Genomic DNA, 23,131 nt, shown 5'->3' on the forward strand with positions numbered 1-23,131 from the left:
AAAACAGACGTATGAGTGCTGCCGGCATTGCTGCAGAGGTCAGCCTGTCAGTGCTCAGACCATACCCCGCCGCACACGGCATCAAATTGGTCTGCATGGCTGTCATCCCAGAAGGAAGCCTCTTCTAAAGATGATGCACAAGAAAGACAAGCAGACTAAGGACATGGATTACTGGAACTACGTGCTGTGGTCTGATGAGACCAAGATAAACTTATTTGGTTCAGATGGTGTCAAGCGTGTGTGGCGGCTACCAGGTGAGGAGTACAAAGACAAGTGTGTCTTATCTACAGTCAAGCATGGTGGTGGAAGTGTCACAGTTTGGGGCTGCATGAGTGCTACTGGTATTGGGGGAGCTACAGTTCATTGAGGGAACCATGAATGCCAACATGTACTGTGACATACTGAAGCAGAGCGTGATCCCCTCCCTTTGGAAACTGGGTCGCAAGTGAGTATGCCAACATGATAACGACCCCAAACACTCCTCCGAGACGACCACTGAGGGTAAAGATGCCGGACCTAAACCCTATAGGGCATCTGTGGGGCATCCAGAAGGTGAAGGAGCGCAAAGTCTCTAACATCCACCAGCTCCGTCATGGAGGAATGGAAGAGGATCCCAGTGGTAACCTGTGACGCTCGTGTGAACTCCATGCCCAAGAGAGTTAAGGCAGTGCTGGAAAATAATGGTGGGCGGCCACACAAAATATTGACACTTTGGGCACACTTTGGGCATTTCTCACTTAGGCGTGTACTCACTTTTGTTGCCAGCGGTTTAGACATTAATGGCTGTGTGTTGAGTTATTTTGAGGGGACAGCAGATTGACACTGTGATACAAGCTGTACACCGACTACTTGACATTGTGTCAAAGTGTCATATCTTCAGTGCTGTCCCATGAAAAGATATCAGAAAATATTTACAAAAATGTGACGGGTGTAGTCACTTTGTGAGATACTGTAGATCACATCTTCATCCATTCAGCCCTTGGAGGGATTTTCACTTTTTATTGTCTCCGATTCTAACTCACAATCTATAAAGTGAGCATTTTTCCAGCTGATCTACAGAACAATCACACCAAGTCAAATAATAAAACAAGACAACACTGAGGACCGTGTAGCCTCCTTAATGTGATGTTTACCCCCAGAAAAACAAACTAAAATACGTTGGAAAAATTGTAACAGAAACGGGTAGATACCTAAATGTCAGTGTACTGATGCACATTTAGTACATGTCCTTCGTGTGACATGATTTGAGACGGTCACCAACGCACAGCCCGACATTGCAATAGGGACAGCAGGCTTCTTGTTTCTTTATACACTTATTGTGACAAAAGGTGCTGTACCAGAGCTTGACCTGGCACAGACCGACATGGAAGGCACACTAATAAAAACACAAGTTTTTCTTTTTCTTCGCCTGTGGGTAACGTCTTCCCCAACAGGCTTGAGTTCGAAAATCCTATGCACGTGGCACTGATGCAACCCAGGGGGGCTACCATCTAGCATTCCGTGGAAGGTACTACCCTGACCAGGCTTGCTCCCCTGGTCCTTAGAATGAAGAGGCGTCCCAGCCATAACAAGAACCCCGGCCATCTGTGACATTATATTCTGTTGTTTGCACATGAGATTGTAGGACGTCGGTGCCACAGATGTACGATGGACCCACAACTTGTGCCGCAGCCCATGGCTTAGTGGCATTCACTTGTCCCCTCACATGAACCTGTGAATTTTGATTAGGCGCCGAACAATCTGCTTTTTCTTGCGCTCAATTGTCATTATTTTGCCTGTTTGTCATGCAGCTATTGTTGCACCTCACTAAAATTCACCGGGCATATCACGGTGACGCTGTATCATGCATCAGTTTCACTTTCCATTGCAATGTCTGAAGACCCGTTTACATTAAACCCAGCAATATCCATCCATCCATTTTCTAACCCGCTGAATCCGAATACAGGGTCACGGGGGTCTGCTGGAGCCAATCCCAGCCAACACAGGGCACAAGGCAGGAACCAATCCTGGGCAGGCTGCCAACCCACCGCAGGACACACACAAACACACCCACACACTAGGGCCAATTTAGAATCGCCAGTCCACCTAACCTGCATGTCTTTGGATCGTGGGAGGAAACCGGAGCGCCCGGAGGAAACCCACGCAGACACGCGGAGAACATGCAAACTCCTCTCAGGGAGGACCCGGGAAGCGAACCCGGGTCTCCTAACTGCGAGGCAGCAGCGCTACCACTGTGCCACCGTGCCGCCACCCAGCAATATTTCAGTTTCAATTTGTTCTAAAACTGTCTTTACGACTTTTCATTTGCTCTCATGTTTTTGTTTGAAGCTCCGCCTCACTCATTAATATTGATGAGATACCTTAGAAACGCATAGAAGTATTCATAATTTTTTGCAGCATGACGTTATTTCATCCACTAGATGGCAGAAGAATACCGTCCTGGGCTTTTACAATATAAAGCAGATAAATACACGTCACCCAGAGTCTGACTCGTGATTAACCGTATTTTCATAGAATTCCGAGCCCGAGTCACACTCAGGGTTAATGCAGAGGAGGTTAACAGTTAAATGTAAATGTAATGTAAATCTAAGGTTAATTTCTCAGGTGCTGATAATCAGCTGATCAGTTGACTCACTTTGTTGGTGGTCTGCATGTGGTGGTCATTTGTAATTTCCCAATAATTCCTCCCACTTTTACTCAGGTCCTTCAAGTGTGGTACAGGAAATCACCGTGAAGACCAGCGAGCGCTAAAAACGAATCGGGGATAGAATTAGAGAAGCACAGGGACATGATATGTGCACAAGAGAGACCACATGTGCAGTTTGTGCGCACCACACTACAAGAAAGACAGAGCAGTACTTGAAGCTGTGCAGAGGGGAGCAACCAAGTGCATCATGGGATTTAAGGACTATGACAGACTGAGAGGATTAAAGCTGTTTAGTCTGAGCAGAGGAGACTGCATGGGGACCTCATCCTGGTCTTCAGACGCAGCTAAAGCTTAGCTGAGATATTCCTGACCTGTCAGCCAGTTCCCTCTGGTAGGTGCCTGGTGCCATCACTTCAACTGTTGTTAAGACCTGCATATGGGTAGAAGCTGCCAGACATTGGGCCATCTGTCTTTGTAATGTCAGGCCCAAGTCGGCACACAATGAATTTCCAAGTGAGTGGCTCTTACAAGTCTAAATCAGCTCATCCTGGGCAAAACAAAACCTGCCAGTCTCTATTCCTTTTATATCGGACCTTTTGCGTATTCTTCAAATAGTACCAAACACACCATGCTTTGTAAGACCATCAGGCTATGGGCAGGCTGTAGGGCATGAGATCAGAAGGAGCTCATTATAAAAAGCAGAGAGTGAATCGGCTCCGTGTTTTTACTGCACTTTGATTTCTAATCCTGTGAAGTGACAACAGGTAGCAGCTGTAAACTGACGAAAAATAAAAACAGTTCTTCAGTGCAAATACGCAGCATGGGCCCTCTTAAAAAGGAAGTAAAGTAGAGTCTGTGCCTCATATTTATCACTTTTGAGGTTAAATATGGTTGTCACCTTAAAGAAGTGTTCTATAGTGTTATCTGATTTGCCTGCATTTCCAAATCCCCCTTGATGGAGGGCGTCGTCATTTCTCCAAAATGTCGCATGATTTAAAGTTTCAATGAATGTACACACGTTCTCCCGTCAAGTTTTCATGTATAAATCCTGACTTCTGTGAGGAAAGTTGTGTACACCTATTTCTAGCCCCAATTTGCGCAAACACAAGTTTTCTAAATCTGACCCTCCAGTAAAGAGGGCAAACACAATCAACACACAACGCATTCATTATTTCCCACCCAGTTACCCCCATGGAGATCATCACTAAACTAACAGCAAAAGAAACCTGAGAAAACATCAAGCACCAAACGGTTAGCGATAAACACTCACGATACACTCCAGAAACACTCCGGTTCCACAGATGCACTGGTCCTGCCCCAGTGCTTCTTAAACTCTTTTCTCGTAACACAGTTTTGCTGTTTTTGTGTTTTCGAGAGTCATGTAAAAGTTAAGAGCCCCACGTTGAGTCAATGAGCCAGGCAGGAGGAAGCTTACCAGTGCGTCTTTACTTTCTGTTTGAAGAGGGAGCGCCTCCTTTCAGCAAGCTGTCCCCAAACAAAGTGATTCATACATTTTCATATCTTTTAGGGGGGCTACGTGAGTTGAGCTGATTCCTGATTATACAAGTTTGACATATAAAATGATTGGTTAATACATCTCCTAAACCTTTTATGATCTTACGTTTTCCAGCATATGTGACTTAACGTTACCGTATTCTGTTTCGCCTCATACCATGTTCCTTATTTTAAAGTGAGCCCTTGGCACAATTTATTTTAGCAGATTTCCCATACCCAGCTCAAACTTACTGCGCCCATTTTTTCCCTTTGCATAGTAGCCTCCTTGCAGAGTCTTATCTTTACACGCCCAGTCGGCTTAGTTATCCAAATTGACCTTTTAATGCCATTGATTAACACTGTGCAAATATTATTAAAATAATCCTCCACCGAGAATCGCCGCCAACCATCATCCTAGTTGTCTCCCCCTTGGTACGTCACTGACGCAGATCAGTGGCATTTGTTTAAACTGCCTATGATGACCCATCGCAGGAAACTCCTCAACCCGAGCTGAACCGTTTCCCATTATGTACTATTCTGAATCAATGAATCTCTGCCACCCAAATCCAGACAACATGCTAGTTTAAGAACCCAAGTCCTGCCTTGTTCCAGTTGTTGTGTGAAGATCCAAAAAAGTTGGGAGCGCTCGCCAGAAGAAGACTTTAACCAACCCAGAAGAAATTCCATGAACAACCAAGCAGAGGATGAGCACATAAATCCAGAAAGAAACCGCCAAGCAACGGGTGATTTGCAATCCAAAGATGGGGTGAAGCAAGGAAACACAAAAGATGGATGACTGACCTTCTTCTGGTACCCCATAAAGTCCACGCCATATCTTATTTTCCTTAGTGGCAGCTGACCAATGGCCAAGTACTTCCGGGGCTGCTGGGATTTGTAGTTTCTTTAAGTTCTACGAGCAGTTGTGCCTCACAGCAGGGCAGTCTTCAGTGGAGTGACCACTGCGGAGTTCAGATCAAAGAGGATCTTGTGGATTGTTGTCAGAGAGATAAGAAGAGAGCTGTTTGTTTGTGGACTCTGCCTTCTGGAGTCTTGCACAGCAATGACAGGAGGGAGACGTGACGGTAGTTCTCTTTTACTGAGGCAGCACAAGATTTATTGTCTTGTGTTAATTTTTATAAATGTTAATCTTGTTTTGGATGAGTTTAAATACTTGGGATCAACAGAACAGAGTAATGGGGAGTGTGGAAGAAAAGTGAAAAAGAGAGTGCAGGCAGGGTGGAGTAGAGTGACAGACGGGTATCAGCAAGAGTGACAGGGAAGGTCTACAGGACGGTAGTGAGACCAGCTGTGTCATATGGGCTGGAGACGCAGAGTTAAAGAAGTGAAGATTGGCACTGGGTGTGACGAGGATGGACAGGGTTAGAAATGAGGACATTAGAGGGTCAGCTCAAGTTAGATGGTTGGGAGACAAAGTCAGAGAGGCGAGATTGAGCTGGTTTGGACATGTGCAGAGGAGAGATGAGGGATATATTGGGAGAAGGGTGCTCAGGATAGAGCTGAGAGGGAAGAGGAAGGCCAAAAAGAAGGTTTATGGATGTGGTGAGGGAGGACATGCAGGTGGCGGGTGTAAGATATGGAAGAAGATGATCTGCTGTGGCAACACCTAACAGGAGCAGCCAAAAGAAGTTACTCTTGTTTTTGCAAAGATGTGGGCGTATATGTTGGTCCCCCTCCACGAAAAAATGAAGAACCCATAATTGTCCCTGAAAGAACTTGAAACTGACAAAATCATCAGCGCCCATTGTTGCTTAGTCCATATTTAATCAAAATCAGACTTTGCTTAAAAGTTTTGGTTCAAGCGCCTATCTTATATATAAACGACTACGCGTGGAAGTGTGTCTGTCTGTCTGTCTGTCTGTCTGCGTGTCTGGCCCGGGAGTGAGAGGTGGAGTCAGGCTCAGGGTTCCACCTCTGAGGATACGTAAGCGAGGTGAGCACGTCAGCAAAATGAAACCTCCGAAGAGAAAGTCACTCGCTTATCTGCTATTACAGAAGTGTGACGAGCACATCGGCAAAATGGTATCCCTTGTACTTTTCCTCCCGCCGCTAATGCACCGCCGCTAAGTGAGATGAGCACGTCACCAAAACGAAACCTCCTAGGAGAGAGACGCTCAGAGGAGTTCCTTTCAGTTACCTGACATCTCTACATTTTAGTTTTAATTCTGAGTATTTCAATAGTTTCTGGGACCCCAAGCTTTTTACAGCACGGCCTCACACAGCTATTTCAAATAATAACACAAATGATGGCCTGGATAACAATGTTGGGACCCCTAATGTTTTCTTGCACTATCCCTGCAAACCAGTAATTCCCGGAGCTCTCCATGAGACTTTCTACTGGGAGTTTGGCCTCCTCTTCCCAGACTGCATGTTTCAGTTCTTTCCATAGATGATCCATTGGATTCCAATCAGAGCTCCTCAGAATAGTCCAGTGTTGTGTTCTTAGCCATTCTTGGTGCTTTTTGCTGTGTGTGTTGGTTTCTTATCCTGTTGGAGGGTCCACGACCTGTGACTGAGACAGAGCGCCCTGACAGCGGGCAGGATGTCTGGAGGTTTTATTGTTCCCTACACAGACTCAGGACCCCCCATCACAGATGTAGCAAAGCAGCCTCCAAACATCCTGCTCCATGTGTCACAGTAGCTATGGTGGTCTTTTCTTTAAAAGCTTCATTTCTTCTTCTGTGGACATTGAGCTGAGGTGACCTACCAGTAAGCTCCAGGTTGATGTCAGCTGTCCAAAGGACTTTCTTCCAGAAACATTATGGTTTCTTAATATGCATTTTAGCAAATTCCAGTTGGGCTTTTTTATGTGGAGTTGTTTTGCTGTGATTGAGTCCTCCGTTACTCGACTTTCTCCTTCTGTATTCTTTATTGTTGTAGCAGTAGGGGCAGTATCGCTCCCTTGAACCCTCAGGTACCACGCCAAACATCATGTAAAAATTCAATAATTATTATTTATTATAATAATAAAGTGCACCAAGCACCACCACTCCGCTATTCTCAATAATTAATAACCAATCCTCCGACTCCCAGACGCGTTGCCCTCCTACCACCCAGCTCAGCTCTCCGTCTGGGAGTTCCCACAGTCCTTTTATAGTTCACGACCCGGAAGTGCTCCTTAACCTGTAGTCCATGTGACTTCCTAGCACTTCCGGGTCAAAGCAAAACTCTTCTTTCTTCATCAGCCCGGAAGCACTTTATTCCTTCCGTCCTCGTGACCTGCAAGTACTTCCGAGCTGTAGGAAAACCAAATGTCTCTGTGCCTCCCTGCAGCGTCCCCTGGCGGCCCCGACGTTATCCAGCAGGGCTGTGTATTACAACTCCAAAGTCCATGATGCCCTGCTGGAATTCGGGGCATCTCCAAATTGCAGGGAGGGCTCCATCTGGCGGCTTGGGGGTCTTGGCCGGGATAAACTGCCGGGCATAGTCCACACTGTGTAGCCTTAATTAGAAAGTGTCAAATCCCATGGACGTACCACAGTTTATGAGGTATTGTACTTTATAACTTCTGACCACCTTCCCTTCTATATTTATAACCTCAGGCATCCATCCATCCATCCATTATCCAACCTGCTATATCCTAACTACAGGCTCACCGGGGTCTGCTGGAGCAAATCCCAACCAACAAAGGGCACAAGGCAGGAAACAAACTCCGGGAAGGGTGCCAGCCCACCACAGGGCACATGCACACACACACACACACACACCAAGCACACACTAGGGACAATTTAGGATCACCAATGCACCTAACCTGCCTGTCTTTGGAGTACCCGGAGGAATAACCTCAGGCAATGACAAGTTACAACTTTAAATACCGTATATGTTCCAATAAACGGCAAGTCTCTTATTGTCGCTGGTCTCTAATAAGTGCCGGGCTTCAGAGGGGACGCAGTCAGATAGTAGCCGGTCTCTAACAGTAGCCGGGTCTTTGATATTTGCCTATTAGTGTACATTGTAAGCATCTGTATCTTTATAGAGTGTGTAATACATGTGCATGTCAGCACATTACATACATAAAAAATACGGATATACCGGTTTCTAAAACTGCTTCATTTTCGTGCCGGGTTGACCAAAATACGAACAAACCTGGAAGAAGAGGAAGACGATAGTGAACTGGACAACAACGAAGCCGTCATTGTGGATTCGGACGACGAATAGCAGCGAAAGGTATAGAAAGACATTGCCATTTATCTTTAACAGTCTTATGCAGCATGTGAAATTCAAATAAAGTAGCTGTTTGTAATTTTAGCCGTTATTTTTGTGTACCTACCTGTACTGACAAGCGCGACAAAAAGATTGCGTTCTAAAGTTTTTTGTTAATATTAGCCGGTCTCTATTAAGTGCAGGGAGCCGAGGCCAGTTTTCCAAATAGACACTGGGGGCCTCTATTGGAGCATATACGGTAATGTATTATTGGTAATATTCGTAAAATAATAACAATAAGCAAAGCACATGTGAATATTGGCAACCATACCACCTGATAAATGCTGACGTGTCGGTTCAGGCGGCACACACACTTGTCAGTTAATTAAAATGTCTCGAGTTAAGCCTTCATTCTTAGTCTGCTTTCTTCAGAACAGGCCGCATGCCTGCCTCAATATGGCTGCCGACTTGTGCTTCTCAGTGTTGCTGGTTTTTCAGTCTTTGGTGTGTGAGATTAACAGACTCGACACACTCAAAAAAAAGGTTTGGGACAGCCACCTGTATAATGTCCCAGGCAGCAAAAAAAGGGTTTGAAATTGGCACTGATGTGCATAGATTGGAGTCCACAACTGAAGTGATGTCTTGGTGAAAATATGGCGGCTTTTAAAGGCCAGAACCGGAAGTGATATTCTTTTTTCAGTGCCAGAGCCGGAAGTGATGTCATCAAGGTTGAATCAGGCAGGTCTTCCCGTTTTTTGTCTGCAGAGGCAACAGAAGAAATGCACCCCGCCACCTCCTGGCCTTTTGTGGAATTACCTTCACTTGGTCCATACATCGTCCTCCTACTCGCACGTGTGTGACAGGTGTGAGAGACGCCCCTTCGTCGTGATGGTGTGAGGGAGGAGTAAAGTAACCAAACGTTTACATTCTCTGTTCAAATCCTACTGCCAATGGGGCATCGTGGTACCCAAATGGCTTCTGATTCAAACCAATCCCAAACCGCCAACTGTAGGCCAATAGAATTCTGAAACGACACGTCCCCCCAGTTACTGGTTTATATTCACACCTGCTCTCAGAAACCCATTTGTTTAGTGAAGCTTGCCAGCCTGGTAGTTTGGCTTTCCTCTGAGGGGTTGATTGAGAGAGAATCGCTTGCCTGACTGGTTTGAGGACTTTCCCCCGACCCCATTATTAAAGTCCTCACTCAGTCCTAAAAACTGGGTGGGTTCTTTAAACATGAAAGCTTCTCACCAATGAAACACTAATCTTACAAATGACTTGTCTAAGTTACAAGTACATACATACACACTATTTATCAACTCATATGCAGCATTTCACCCCACAACAGGAGTCCTCCTCGTTCCCGCCCTGTTGAGCCCACAGTCACTCAAATAGCCACGGATGGTACAGTCAGACACTGATGGCCCTTCACCTTGGAGTTCAGCTTGGTGTCCTGGTGCTATTTCTGCCCATTCTGGGGTTGATTCTCCTCTTGCAGCCGCGTTCAGAGAAGTTGTCGACACTTCCATGGACCTTCACCTTCTTCAAGATATTTGTATCTGTTGCTATGGGACCATCGAGCTACTTGGAGATGATGGCCTTCTAATCTTTGCCTTCAACACACGTCTGTCATTTTCTTTCTGCTCTCTTCTTTGCTTTCTTCAATCCGTGGTCAGTGTGGGACACACGATGACACCAAACAGCATTGTGATTGACGACTTTTCTCCATTTAAATCGTCAAAATGTCTGATTGCACGATTGGAGACATGTGGGATGTGAAGTCAAGGAAAGAGCTGGTTTGAAAATTCACTCCCATCAGCTCCAACTGAGGATCTTTTTCTAGGGGTTCCAACCAAGGTGTCCAGGCCATTTGAGAAGATCTTTGTAGAAGAATCAACACTTGATCTCTTGTCACACTTGCTTTGTTTTCACGGACACACGTGGACACAATGGCTTTTCATGTCATCACTTTTCAGGAGGCAGAAGGCACTTCTTCAATGGGACCAGCACGTCTGTATGTTGGCTGTGCCCTCGGGGTGTGGCGTATCTGTGCCCACTGTGACTCTTTCTTTTGTCCGTGGCACGTTGCATTTTGCTCGTACGCTCCATCGCTTTGTAGCTCGGGTGTCAGTGAAGGAGCACAATTCTGCTCTTGTGTCTTAATGAGCGCGGCGGCTGCCCTGCGTGCCCAGTGCCTTTCTGCTCGCTCCTCTCCAAGCGCATAAAGGGTTTAGTGCGCCCCTGAGGTAGCCGGAGCACAGAGCTCCCTTGTTAGCCTTTCAGAAGCTCCTAATTGAAAACAGTTAGCAATTTTTTTTTTTTTTTGGCTTTTTTGTTCTTTAGCAGCTTGGAAATTCAGTAACACATCAGGTTGTGGAAACTATGGAGTCACCAGTTTCCACTTGCCCACTCTCTTGAGTGAATTTAGCTCTGTAACACATTCTAACTGGACGCCCTCCACGTTTGATGAAAATTCCTCCAACATGGGTGTCAAGTACACTGGGAAAAAAAAAAATGAAATTCATGTAACCGCAATGTCAGGAAGTGAAGACGAGCCACACGACAGTGAAAGAAAAGAAAAATCACAAAGAACCGCAGCAAGCCCTAACTCTGTAGTGAGGGGCTCAGTCACCGTACCACCAAACCAGAGATGGAGCCCCCTAATTGCAGCTCTTAACGCCAGCCAGAGCGCACACGTCAAATAAAAGTGCGTTATTGAAGCCAGTGTGTTTTTATATTTACAGTACGTCGAACGTGATCCAGAAATTTCATCGTGCCAGCTGAGAGACGGCACATACTGTAGAATTTAGATTCGCGGGTGGCGTTTTTTACATGAAGATGGCAAAAGACAGAAAAACACAACAGCCAGTGCGTACCGAGCGTTCAGTAACCAAACGCCATTAGAGTAAATTCCACCACGATACGCCCTGAATAACACGAGGCGGTGGCCCGTCTAGCAGTATGGTGACTTCGCTGCTGGCCGCCTGTCTTATCTTGGTACAGTAATATGTATATTGCTCTACTTTCCACTATTGTATTATTAATATGCAGCCTTAGAATGCCTAATCTCACAGATTTAGCACTGTTTATAAGGTATTATTGTATAGAACTTATCCCCACCTCCCCTTCTTTATCTACAACCTCAGACAATTAGATGTAGTAAAATCACCAGCAGGAGTTAAGTTACACATAAAATAATGTATTACTGATAATATTCATAAATAATAACAAAATGCAAAGTACATTTGAATATTGGCAACCATACAACCTGATAAAATGGTGATGTGTAACTTGTAGTTACTTAATGTCTCTAGTTAAGGCATCACCGGTGCTCAGCTTTCAGCCGCATGTCTGTTCAAAATGGCTGCTGAGCTGTGCTCTTCATTGTGTTGTCTTCAGTTCATGGTGTGATGGTCTTCTTCAGTTGTTAGCAAGAGAAAGATACTTCTACATCATCACAGGTTAGCAAGAGAGATGCTTCTTCATCATATGTTGGTTAGAGAGAGAGAGAATGTGGGTGAGCAAGTAGATTTATAGGTTTTCTGTCCAAGCCCTACAGCCAATAAGCTAACCTGGCTTTATTTGGAGAATGAGAGAAAGACTTTAGCAAAGAAACACTCGCCAAACTGGTTTAAGACTGATCCCCCAAATCCTGTCGTAAAATTATAAAGTAAAGTCGTAAAACGGGGTGCAAACACAAATGCCTCTCACCAAAGTAACACTAAATTACAAATAAAGACATACAAAACTTTTATCAAGTTATATGCAAAATCTTACATCACAACACTGCCTTTGCTAGGATTGGCTGGAAAGTCCTCTCAGCTGATTAGGGGAATCCGTCCAGTATCCAACCCCCCGTCACGGGGGTCTGCTGGAGCCAATTCCAGCCAACACAGAGCGCAAGGCTGGAAACAAACCCTGGGCAGGGCGCCAGCCCACCACAGGGCACACGCACACACACTAGGGACAATTTAGGATCGCCAGTCCGCCTAACCTGCATGTCTTTGGACTGTGAGAGGAAACCCACGACAACAAGGGGAGAACATGCAAACTCCACGCAGGAAGTGAACCTGCAAGTCTCCTAACTGCGAGGCGGCAGCACTACCCACTGCGCCACCATGCTGCCATAAAGGGAATCCTCCGGCGTCAAATCCCTAAGGAGGCTGACCTTCTCTATTGGACAAATCCAATAATTTCCAGGAAAAAAAAAACAGGAGATAAAGACAATTTTGAAAAGACTACTCCTAAAAATAATATTTGTATGTGTTACTTATTCAAAATTGTTGAAAATGGTGGCTGAGAAAATAATGTTAATAGAAAAAAGGAGATAAGAAATCATACAGATGAGAGCAGACTATTCAGTCCATCAAAACTGTACCTGCAATGGACGTCAACTGGGACAAACGCTGAACAACAGCACACAACACCAGAGCATCGAAGATAAAGTCCTGCAGGTTGCATAATCCACCTGGCAGCGAGGCTGCCCACGCATTTAAGATGGTGATTGCTCTGCATGTGGCATTCAGGCCTTTGAGTTCAAAGCTTCAGCTTGAGTGAAGTGAAAGGCAAATTAGTTACGCTGACCACCATTTTTTTTTCAATTGGAATGAACTCCCTGTGTTAACGCTTTTTAATCCAATCTTGGATTCCAGCGTCATTCACCTTTGGGACAGCACGATGGTCCAGTAGTAGTCCTCCCTGTGTGAAATTGCATGTTCTCTCCATGTCCTGCTGGGGTTCCTCCGGGTGCGCCCGTTTCCTCCCTTTGCCCCTAACAGTCCTTCTGCTCTGGGATGGCGGATGGCTTGTCTCATTCCGGAGAGAGCAGACCGAAGAGCAGACCCACTTAAGAGAACGCCGATTCCTGTCATTTACTCTTTAGTTCACACTATTTTTGGTTTATCTGATGTGCCATCGAGCGCCTTTTGATTTTTTGGACGTTGTAGAAAGGGATGACCTGATTGGTGCCTCGACATTTTTCTCTGTGACCAGTGTGTTCCCTTGATCAATGACAGCAGACATTGGGGTTGGATGATCATCCAGATTGATGACAGTCATTGTTTCGATTGCTTAATCAACCTGCAGCACATAAACTGCAACCCACTTCGCAAACCATCTGTGACCCATCATGATTAAATACCGATCGATAGATTAAGAAACCCTGCCCTCATCCAATTTAACTGAAGATTCCTACTTCATGACATTACATCTCATCCTCAGATCTGCTTAATCCATTTTCAGGATCGCTGGGGTCACAAGAGTCTATCCTGACGACATTCAGCTGCCCTGGACAGGTTGCCAGTCTATCACGTCACCCACTCCTATGCACAGCTAAACTCTGTAAAAGTGCACAACAGACAAGGGAAAGGTTTGAGGTTCCACTCCATATATTATTAACACTGGCTCAAAAAACGAGAAATATCGAGTAGTCTCAAACAACTGAGTCCGAGACGGGACCGACTGGGAAAGGCAAGTGGCTGGCTTTATAGGTGATGGGAAGGAAGTGGAGGATCCAAGTGAGGTCAGTAGGAGGGCGTGGTTTGGAGATGGAGGTGGGGCCTGGTTGGGGTTTAGGTGGTCTTTCTTTCTGGTGATCTGCAAGGGAGGAAGAAAAGACATTAGTGCACTTCGACAACCCTTGACCTAGACTTTTACCCTTAGTTAAGCTCATTGACAGCTCCATCCCTAAAGTTTACTTTGTTTCACTTTTTTTATGCTAGTTATGTATTTAGTAGGCGGCATGGTGGTGCAGTGGGTAGTGCTGCTGCCTCGCAGTAAGGCGACCCGGGTTCACTTCCCAGGAGTCTGCATGTTCTCCCCGTGTCTGCGTGGGTTTCCTCCCACAGTCCAAAGACATGCAGATTAGGTGTATTGGCGATCCTACATTGTCCCGAGTGTGTGCTTGGTGTGTGTGTGTTTGTGTGCACCCTGTGGTGGGCTGGCGCCCTGCCCTGGGTTTGTTTCCTGCCTTGCTCCCTGTGTTGACTGGAATTGGCTCCAGCAGACCCCTGTGAACCTATAGTTAGGATATAGTGGGTTGGATGATGGATGGATGTATTTAGTAATTTGTAAAAATATTAATTTGCATTTTATACATGCATTTATGGGTGGCATGGTGGCACAGCGGTAGTGCTGCAGCTGCTGGATACCAGGATTTGCTTCCCACAGCCCAAAGACATGCAGGTTAGATGAACTGGTAACACTAAATTGCCCCTTGGGTATGTGTGGGTATGTTTGTGTGTCTGCCCGGCGGTGGACTGGTGCCCTGTCTAGGATTTGTTCCTGCCATTCACCCTATGCTAGCTGGGATAGGCTACCCAAGACCCGCCCCACCCAATGCAACCCGAGTCTGGTACAGGGTGGCCCACGAGAAAGCAGCCCGCCTTCCTGCCAGAGTGGCGCGCCGATTGACTACCCTCATCACGAAAGCTGTTTAGACGTAGTGCAAACGTGTGAGTACGAGCTGAGCGACGTGTATTCCATTCCACAAAGAATCATTTTCAGCACTTTCTGTAAAGAGTGAGTAAAGATTTTTGCATTTCAAGTTTCTTTCTTTATGGAAGGGCGCCTTTTTTCGCCAGGGAGGCGGGCTACTTTTTCGTGGGCCACCCTGTATAAGCAGGTTAGAAAATGACATGACATTATTCACCTTTGGTCACAAGTTGTCACAGAGCACAAATAGACACACAAAAGGTTAAGGAAGGATTACAAAGGAGTTGATAACATCTGAAGGCAGTGCTGGCAGAACCTCTCAAGTCATCTCAGGTGACAATGGCAGGTAACCTCAGACTGCTGCCTTCCACACTGGACAGTTTTGACCCAAATGGTCTTTATTTTTTAGATCTCTTGAGAAAGTAGGAGGTAAAGAATAACTGAGTACAAACCGCAGAGTCTGTTGGCATCGCTGTTGTCAACTGTTGATAGGCCAGTTGCTGTCATGTGACGGTCGTAGGCACGACACGTAACGTCATCACCATTTAACATCGGCACCCAAAAGTGATTCCTTACCCCATGTAGTTTGTAGTGATGGCCAAGAAAAAAAAAATATAATCTCGGATTTTCATGAAGGATGGAGAGAAAAAAAAGTTGATTAGTATGATTTAATACAAGCCAATGGTGAGCGACGCTGCACAAAGCGTCCACAGAAAAACCAAAAAAAATGTGGCGTGACTCGTGTCACATGATCTACGTGTCCGTTATCCAGTCGTATGCTCAAAACGTGTTCTTTTTTGCTAAAATATTTTTAAACAGGAAACTAAAGCCTCATGGGATTTCAGTTTTAAATTGACAACAGGACTCCTGACCAACAAATGATAAGGGGCAGGCAGAGCTTCACTTCAAAAGAAAGAAAACTTGATGAGAGCGCAGGCCCGGTGAGGCACTACAGAGGTGTATTGCTGCAGGGATGAAGGCGGCCGTGTTGCAGTCCTTCCTGCTGCCGCCTCCCAGAGAGGATGTATTGTATAGCGTCGTCCATACCAGCCGTCAGTTCTGTCTTTATTCTCAGCCCACCCTCCCAACATTTCTCAATCTAAAAGCAAATCCAGAGTGCGCCCCCAGAACTGAGCCTCACTTCCTCATCAGCTTGTTGGCTCGGCGGGCCTCTCTTGACGTGACGTGACGTGACGTGACATTACTGGCTCAGAACACCACGCTGGCCGTCGCAGAGTGGCAGAACATGGAAGCGTTACCACTATCACAAATAAACGACCGCCGTCTCCTTAGGAAGAAAAGAGGCCATGAAACAAATCGAAGGACTTCACCTCTCATCCCGTCACCAGTTCTCGTTGTGTAGGCTTTTCCTGCTCATTTTCATGCTTGGGTTTTTCTTTTTTCTTTTTCTCATAAAGCTGGGCATTCCCAATTCAAGACTGAGGTACTTTTTGATTGCAAAAGCCGAACCCGAGGAATTCAGCTTTAAGACAACAGAGCAGGTGAGTTGATCTTTCTGCACTTTACAATTAAATGAATTCACTTGAAGTCCATGAAAATATCTTTGAACCTTTCAAGTTGAGTAGATGATGAAATAGGGTCTTGTTAATTAGCCACTGTAGCGCAGTAAACAGTTAATAATTGTAATAATAGATGTTTTTTATGTAGCGCCTTTCCCAGGCTCAAGTAGTGGCTTCATCAGCCTCAGTTAATCCATTACAGACCCCACTCAGATCTGCTCATGGATGACGGGGTACACTGCCTGTCCTAACATCATCAGACACAAGGCAGGCGCCAACCCTGGAGGTGACACACACAAGCGGCGCCGTTTTGATGCCACCAGTTACCCTCAAGCACACTTGTGTAGCACGTGGGAGACGTGCAGACTTCACATGGACAGCAGCGGGTCGTTGGGGTTTGGATACAAGAGCCACGCTGACCACCGCAGGAACACCAAAACGCTCAAGTGTTCTATGATAAGACTTGGGGGCTTCGCTCGCCAACCCCCGTGTTTGTTTTTCCGGATACACACTTTTACGATTTTTTTTTTCTTTGAATTGTTGCTATTTCATTAGTTTCACTTTTATTTCAGAACTTCTGTAAAAAAAAAATATGGAATTTGGAGTCCCAACGTGCTGAATCTTAAATGAGGGATGTGAGACGTGTGTTTAATGACTTTGTACCGTAATTCAGGACAGGTGTCTCTGTCACGATCTTCATCATCATCAGCAGTAAATCATTTTTTATACAAAGTAACCGATAAATGCATGAGAGGTAAACTCCGTTTTTGAAATTCTCTGACTTAAACTTCAAAGCCTTGCAATATTGACATACTTCTGCCATGTCACCTGTGTCCATATATTCGATCTCCATTTGCCTTTTCGTTATTTCTCCGAGTAATAATTTCTCTTTCTTTGAGCTAATCACGATCTTTACCTTCTTTGTTTTGTCGTTTTTTTCTGCTTTCATATTCTGTATCTCGCTCTGCATGTGTTTCACGCCTACGTTTTTTGAATTCCAGTTTTGGTTTTCTCTAACCTGCTCTCCATGTGTTTGGCCCCCTTGTTTTTGAACCTCTTGATGACGTTTTACTTTGTTTTCTACTCTTTGTCTTTTATTTCTGACCTCGTTTTATCCTGTTTTTTTTTATTTCTTCAATGACACCTGGTCTGTGGTGATTATTTTCCCTTTTTCGAGTATTAATTTCCGTTTGTTTGTGCTGCTGCGATCTTTACTTTCTTTTTTTTATACTTTCTAATTTTCCTACTGTCATATTCTTTAACTTTCTCCACATATGTATCGCTCCGTTTTTTTTTTTTTAGCCTTTCATTTTCCACTGCTTTCATAATCTCTAACCTGCTCTGCCTGACTTTTGTGAACGTCTTTATGAAGTTCTACTTTGTCTGTTACTCTCTGTCTTTTAATTCTGAGCCCGACTGGATCTGCTTTGTTTCAATTCCACTTCTTCCGGGCTGATAATTACTTTCCTTATTTTCTGAATTTGCATCTTGATTATTCTTTATCTTTTTTGCTCTTTTTTCTTTCCAGCGCTTTTGAGTCTCTTTTCTCTGCACTGCTTTCTTTTTCGCTTAGTCGTCGACGTTTCATTTATAACGTACTGTCCTTATACGCTTTATATGCGCTGAGACCCTCGATCTGTGTGTGCACAAAGCCTTCGTTTACACGGCTGAGTGTCTTGCTGGCTGCCCGCGCTCTTATTTATTTGTAGGTAGTGCGTGTCTAGCAAGAATCTCATGTTCCCGTCAGATTTTATTTTTTCTCCAGCCGTCTGAAGTTTTTTTGTTTTTTCTGTCCCCCCTGGCCATTGAACCTTACTCTTATTCGATGTTAATGTTGATTTATTTTTTATAATTATGTCTTTCATTTTTCTATTCTTTAATATGTAAAGCACTTTGAGCTACTGTTTGTATGAAAATGTGCTATAGAAATAAATGTTGTTGTTGTTGTACGTCATCGCGAGACGGTCCTGCAGGGTCAATCTCTTGGCACAGAGTCTCGTGTTTAAGGCCCCCGCGAGACGCTCTGTGGCCAATCTCTTTCATCTTGTGGACGAAGACTTCAGACCAGACAGCAGGTGTGGTTATAAAGCAGCTTTATTTTCAGAGTCACGGTGAGAAGAGTTTCAGAAAAGCAGACAATCAAACATACATGACAGCGTCAGGGCTCTTCTGAACCCCGTCTGTTGGGTGGGGTCCAGTTTTTATACCCCTAGAATGTGTAATTTAATATCATTATAAAATGTAACAGTCAACACTTTATTATACACAATCCTTGAGCCCCTTCAACGCCCCTTATGCAACTTGATTTCTTGGCCCCTTTTGTTATGGCGTTCAGATGTAAGCTAAGGGACAACGTGATAAGGCAGACTCATGTGTGGAATGCTCAGACCTTGAGTCCTTTGCACAAATATTGTTCTGTTTGCTAAAACAAAGCATGCTTTTACATAATGTATGGTTTCGTAAAGCTTACTTCTCAGACATGAATTAGTACAAGAGAATGAAGAGAACATTCGTCTTCCACATCTCACAGTTTCTTCTAAATGTCTTCCGTGATCGTAACGTGAAGATCACATCTCGACGCCCTAGTGTTTCTCTCCAGGATTTTTTTTTTAACAACAACAACATTTATTTCTAGAGCACATTTTCATACAAACAGTAGCTCAAAGTGCTTTACATAATAAAGAATAGAAAAATGAAAGACACAATTATAAAACAAAATGAATCAACATTAATTAACATCGAATAAGAGTAAGGTTCAATGGCCAGGGGGGACAGAAAAACAAAAACTCCAGACGGCTGGAGAAAAAATAAAATCTGCAGGGATTCCAGACCATGAGACCACCTGACCAGTCCCCTCTGGGCATTCTACCTAACATAAATGAAACAGTCCTCTTTGGATTTAGGATTCTCACGGAAGGGCTTGATGATGATGATGGTCACGTAGACTTCTGCCTTTTAATCCGTCCATCATTGTTGGAGCATCATGAAGCTTTGAGTAGGTGGAGGTGGCACCTATTTTATAATAGAGAGGTGTTGCTCTTAAATAGAGGTTGACTAACAGGTGACTTTTGGGGGGGAAAGGTTTGGTCAGCGTGACAGTAACTCATTGGAGTGACAAAGAGTTCTGGGTAATATGCGACTAAGATGGAAGAACACTGGGAGGTATGCAAATATAAAAAAAAAGAATAATAAAAAGAGTGGTTTTATTTATTTATTTATTTATGTGTATGTTTAAACACAGATAAACTAACCAGTGTGTATATGCTTGTAAGAAAATATGAACTCGGGGACTTTGCACTTAACACATTTCTTTATAGTTGTCTAAAAGGCCCTTAACTGACAAGTAAGCAGATCATGGGAAATTATCAGTTGTCCGACTTAGACTGCTGTACCTAAATTGAGCTCCACCAACTGTCGAGGTCCCGCATTAAAGAAAGGGTTTAGAGAGGACTTGGTGACACGCAGCTTATGAGTGTCATATCTCAGCCACAGGTTGCTTTTGTTTATTCTCTCCTTTTGCTTTTTTTTTTTTTCCTGTGCTTTGTTCCACGTGTTTTGTGGATGGCCCCCCCAAAGAGGCGGGGTCACCTGCCAATCACGGCCAGGAAGTGCCCTCCTCCCCATAATTATCCAGCGGATGCTCCACAGTTGCTGATGGTTCATTTAAAAGGTGTCTTTGGTGAGTTCTTGTGCTTTTTGTGAATTCAGTGTGGTTACTGGATTTTTGACATTCCGCTCAGGATTCCGACTGTTCTTGGGATTTCATTTTGGGACTATTGCTTGTATAGGATTGCCATATGTTTTATGAGCAAATCCTTTTGCCTTTGTGCTCCGCGGAGTTTCATTTTTATTGAAGAACTAGCCGTCTCCAGCAGCTCCACCCGTGTAGTAGTGAAACAGGACAGTGAGGAAGGCCCTGTGCGGCTCCTCACTCCTGACGTCACGCTGCCCTCGGCCCACAGCCCCTGTGTCAGATTAGCGTAAATATATCACTCCTGCAAGAAAACTATAATTCTTAGCGTGATGAGAGAAGAATGTTCAAGCAAATTACAGAAAAAAACCCGATCTAAATCAGTGAAGTAGTTAAACACTGGTAAGGACCGACCGTGAGGCTGGCGAGTGAGTGAGAAGGGACCGGTCCCCCTCGGCCCGCTATGTCTCTCTTGGATTCACGCAAAGAAATCAGCAACTGCATGCAAACTATGACACTTAGTGCACTGAGCCGGAATGTTCAAGAAAATTCTAGAAAACAACCCTATCTAAATCCGTTAAATAGTTCTCTCATTCGCTAGTTAACTCTTTCAGGGCTGATGTCGACTTTTGTCAAAATTCAGGGGTAGAGGACTGTAACTGGCTGTAACCTGCGACAAAACTCGACTTTTCAACTCTCTTTGCTAGAAGGAAAGTTCCATAGCTTTGCTGATTTAACCTCAATTCCCTAAGCGTGTGTGAGCAGTGAAGAGCAAACAACCTCTAAAATGGCATCAATATCTGGCGAGAGACCAAAGCGAACGTGCAAAGCAAAATGTTCTATGGACGTTTTACGTAATTTCATTGAATAGGACTCCGGACTTGTTGGATTTCAAGTTTAATGCAAGTGATCTGGAGATGGAGATAAAAAAAAAAACGAAAGTGAGGTACCTGCATCATCTGATCGGTCCCAAGCTGATCTTGGTGATGAACACTTTCGCGTAGCTGATGCACCTACAGCAGCATTCACCTGGGAGGACCACCACGTATGATGACAACAGGTACAAACCATATTGTGCCACACTGCCACCCACCTGCTTTGCGAAGACAGCCAGGCAGCCGACCCACTGTGCATTCCTACTGACCATTGAGGCGCTCCCGCCCTGCCACTGCTGCCAGAGATGCCAAATATGTGCCAACAGCAGCCACAGCACATTGCAATAGACGTTTTATGTTGATTTATGTATGAAACTATTGCTTTGTGCGCTTTTCAGAAAGTTGAGTTTTTTGGAAAAATATTCAGCCCTCAAAGAGTTAAGCGGAGGTAAGGTACACGACCCGAGGTTGGGGTGTAAGTGAGGAATTCCCCCTACCACTCCCCTCGGCCCGCTGCCTCTCTCTCAGATTCGCGCAAATAAATCAGTTCTGCAAGTGAACTATAATATTGAGCGGGATGAGAGAGGCTGCAAAATCAACCGGAATGTTCAAGCAAATTATAGAAAAAAGCCCAATGTAAGTCCGTTAAGTAGTTCTCTCGTAAAAAGCGGACATACAGACAGATGTTGGATTTTATATATATTTAGAGATACATCTTGTGTAAAGATTCTTTGAGGCCCTTTTTGTTGCTTTGCCAGGGTTTTTGATGGGATTTCCCCCTCTAGAGGGCATTATTTTTGGAAGTGCTTTTGGAACTTGCATGCTTTGGGACTCCTAGTTTGTGACACTGACAAGAGTGAGGGCACGCAGTGTTTGGTATCTGACACAGGAGACTTGTGAGAGTGACTTCTGTGAAAAGGCAACGAAACATGGCGCTGTCAGGACTCTAAAGTAAAGCAACACCTGCTTCTAAGTGAAAGCGTGGCCGTAATGGAGCCAAGTACTGGGAGGAAAAAGGCAGCACAATGGTGGGTACTTTTCGTTAGCTGGGTCAAGATGAAAGAACTCTCAGTTTGCAGCAGAGATCCCTTCTGGTTTTACGGAGGTGAAGCTTACTTACTGTATGAAGATCGATTGAGTCGTTCAGGTTGTTTGTGTTCTTCTGTGTTGACTTATTTGACATGTCTGGTTGAACTGCAAATTAACTCCCGTTTAAAATGAACAAAAGTTGGGGTATCAGCTCACTGACACTGCCTTGCTTACTGACGACCCCAAGTGAAGAGGGTTCATATAGCGAGTTGTGTAGCCATCCTGGAGCTGAACGATTTAGGGAGCAGACTCTCCTGACCTCTCTTAGCGTTTAGAACTGCGGTTTGTAACCTGAGGTCCGTGGACCATCTAGGGGGTCCATGGATGGGTTTCAGGGGATCCGTGAGGGTCCGATACAAATGAACATTTATATTCACTATACTGTTGATTTTTCTCATGTGTTACGTCTCTCGCCGTTATTTTTCTCACAAGTATTTATCTCGCCTAAACCTAATGTGTGAGTTACGTACTCGTGAGAGAAATAATGGGCAAGAAAAATAACGGCGAGAAAAATAGCGGTCACCATACATACAGGTTACCATACAAGTTTACTTTAAAGTTTAATAATACTTTGTGTATGTCGTATATGAATGAGACAATCAAATCTCCGTAAATAAAGTACATTATGTTCATTGCATGCAGAGTTGTGTTTATCCTTGACAGTACTCTGTCTTTTAATTCACACATCAATAATGTCACTCGGTCTGCTTATTTCCAGTTGCGTAACATCAATCGTCTCCGTTCCTTTGTTACTCCACAGGACACTGCCATTCTTGTTCACAGCCTTGTTACTTCTCGGCTTGACTATTGTAATTCACTTCTTTTTGGTCTCTTTAAAAAATCAATTCATAAGCTTCAACGTGTTCAGAACTCTGCTGCCCGTATTATCACCAGGACCCCTTCTATTCACCACATCTCCCCTGTTCTCCAGCAGCGCCATTGGCTTCCGGTCAAATATCGCATTAATTTTAAAATACTTCTGTATACATTTAAGGCTATTCATCATCTCTCTCCTCCATATCTCTCTGATTTGGTACAGATCATCATCCCATCTCGGTGTCTCAGATCCTCTTCTTCTCTTTCTCTCTCTGTCCCTGTCCCCCGTCTTGCCACTATGGGGAGCGGGGCTTTCAGTTGCTCTGCTCCTCGACTTTGGAATTCCCTACCTCCTGAAATAAGAAACATCACCTCGTTCTCTCTTTTTAAGTCTAGACTAAAAACT

General features: G+C 44.6%; 1 protein-coding gene across 1 annotated transcript in view; it reads left to right on the top strand.

Moving 5' to 3' along the window:
• trdmt1 (tRNA aspartic acid methyltransferase 1) overlaps positions 1 to 23,131 on the top strand; it is a 75,621-nt gene that overhangs the window by 8,830 nt on the left and 43,660 nt on the right. Inside the window, exon 4 of the mRNA XM_039754273.1 lies at positions 16,153 to 16,236. Coding sequence (XP_039610207.1) covers positions 16,153 to 16,236 — 84 coding nt within the window. The remainder of the gene's footprint in view (positions 1 to 16,152; positions 16,237 to 23,131) is intronic.

The sequence above is a fragment of the Polypterus senegalus genome, chromosome 5 (assembly GCF_016835505.1).
Source record: "Polypterus senegalus isolate Bchr_013 chromosome 5, ASM1683550v1, whole genome shotgun sequence".
Classification (NCBI taxonomy): domain Eukaryota; kingdom Metazoa; phylum Chordata; class Cladistia; order Polypteriformes; family Polypteridae; genus Polypterus; species Polypterus senegalus.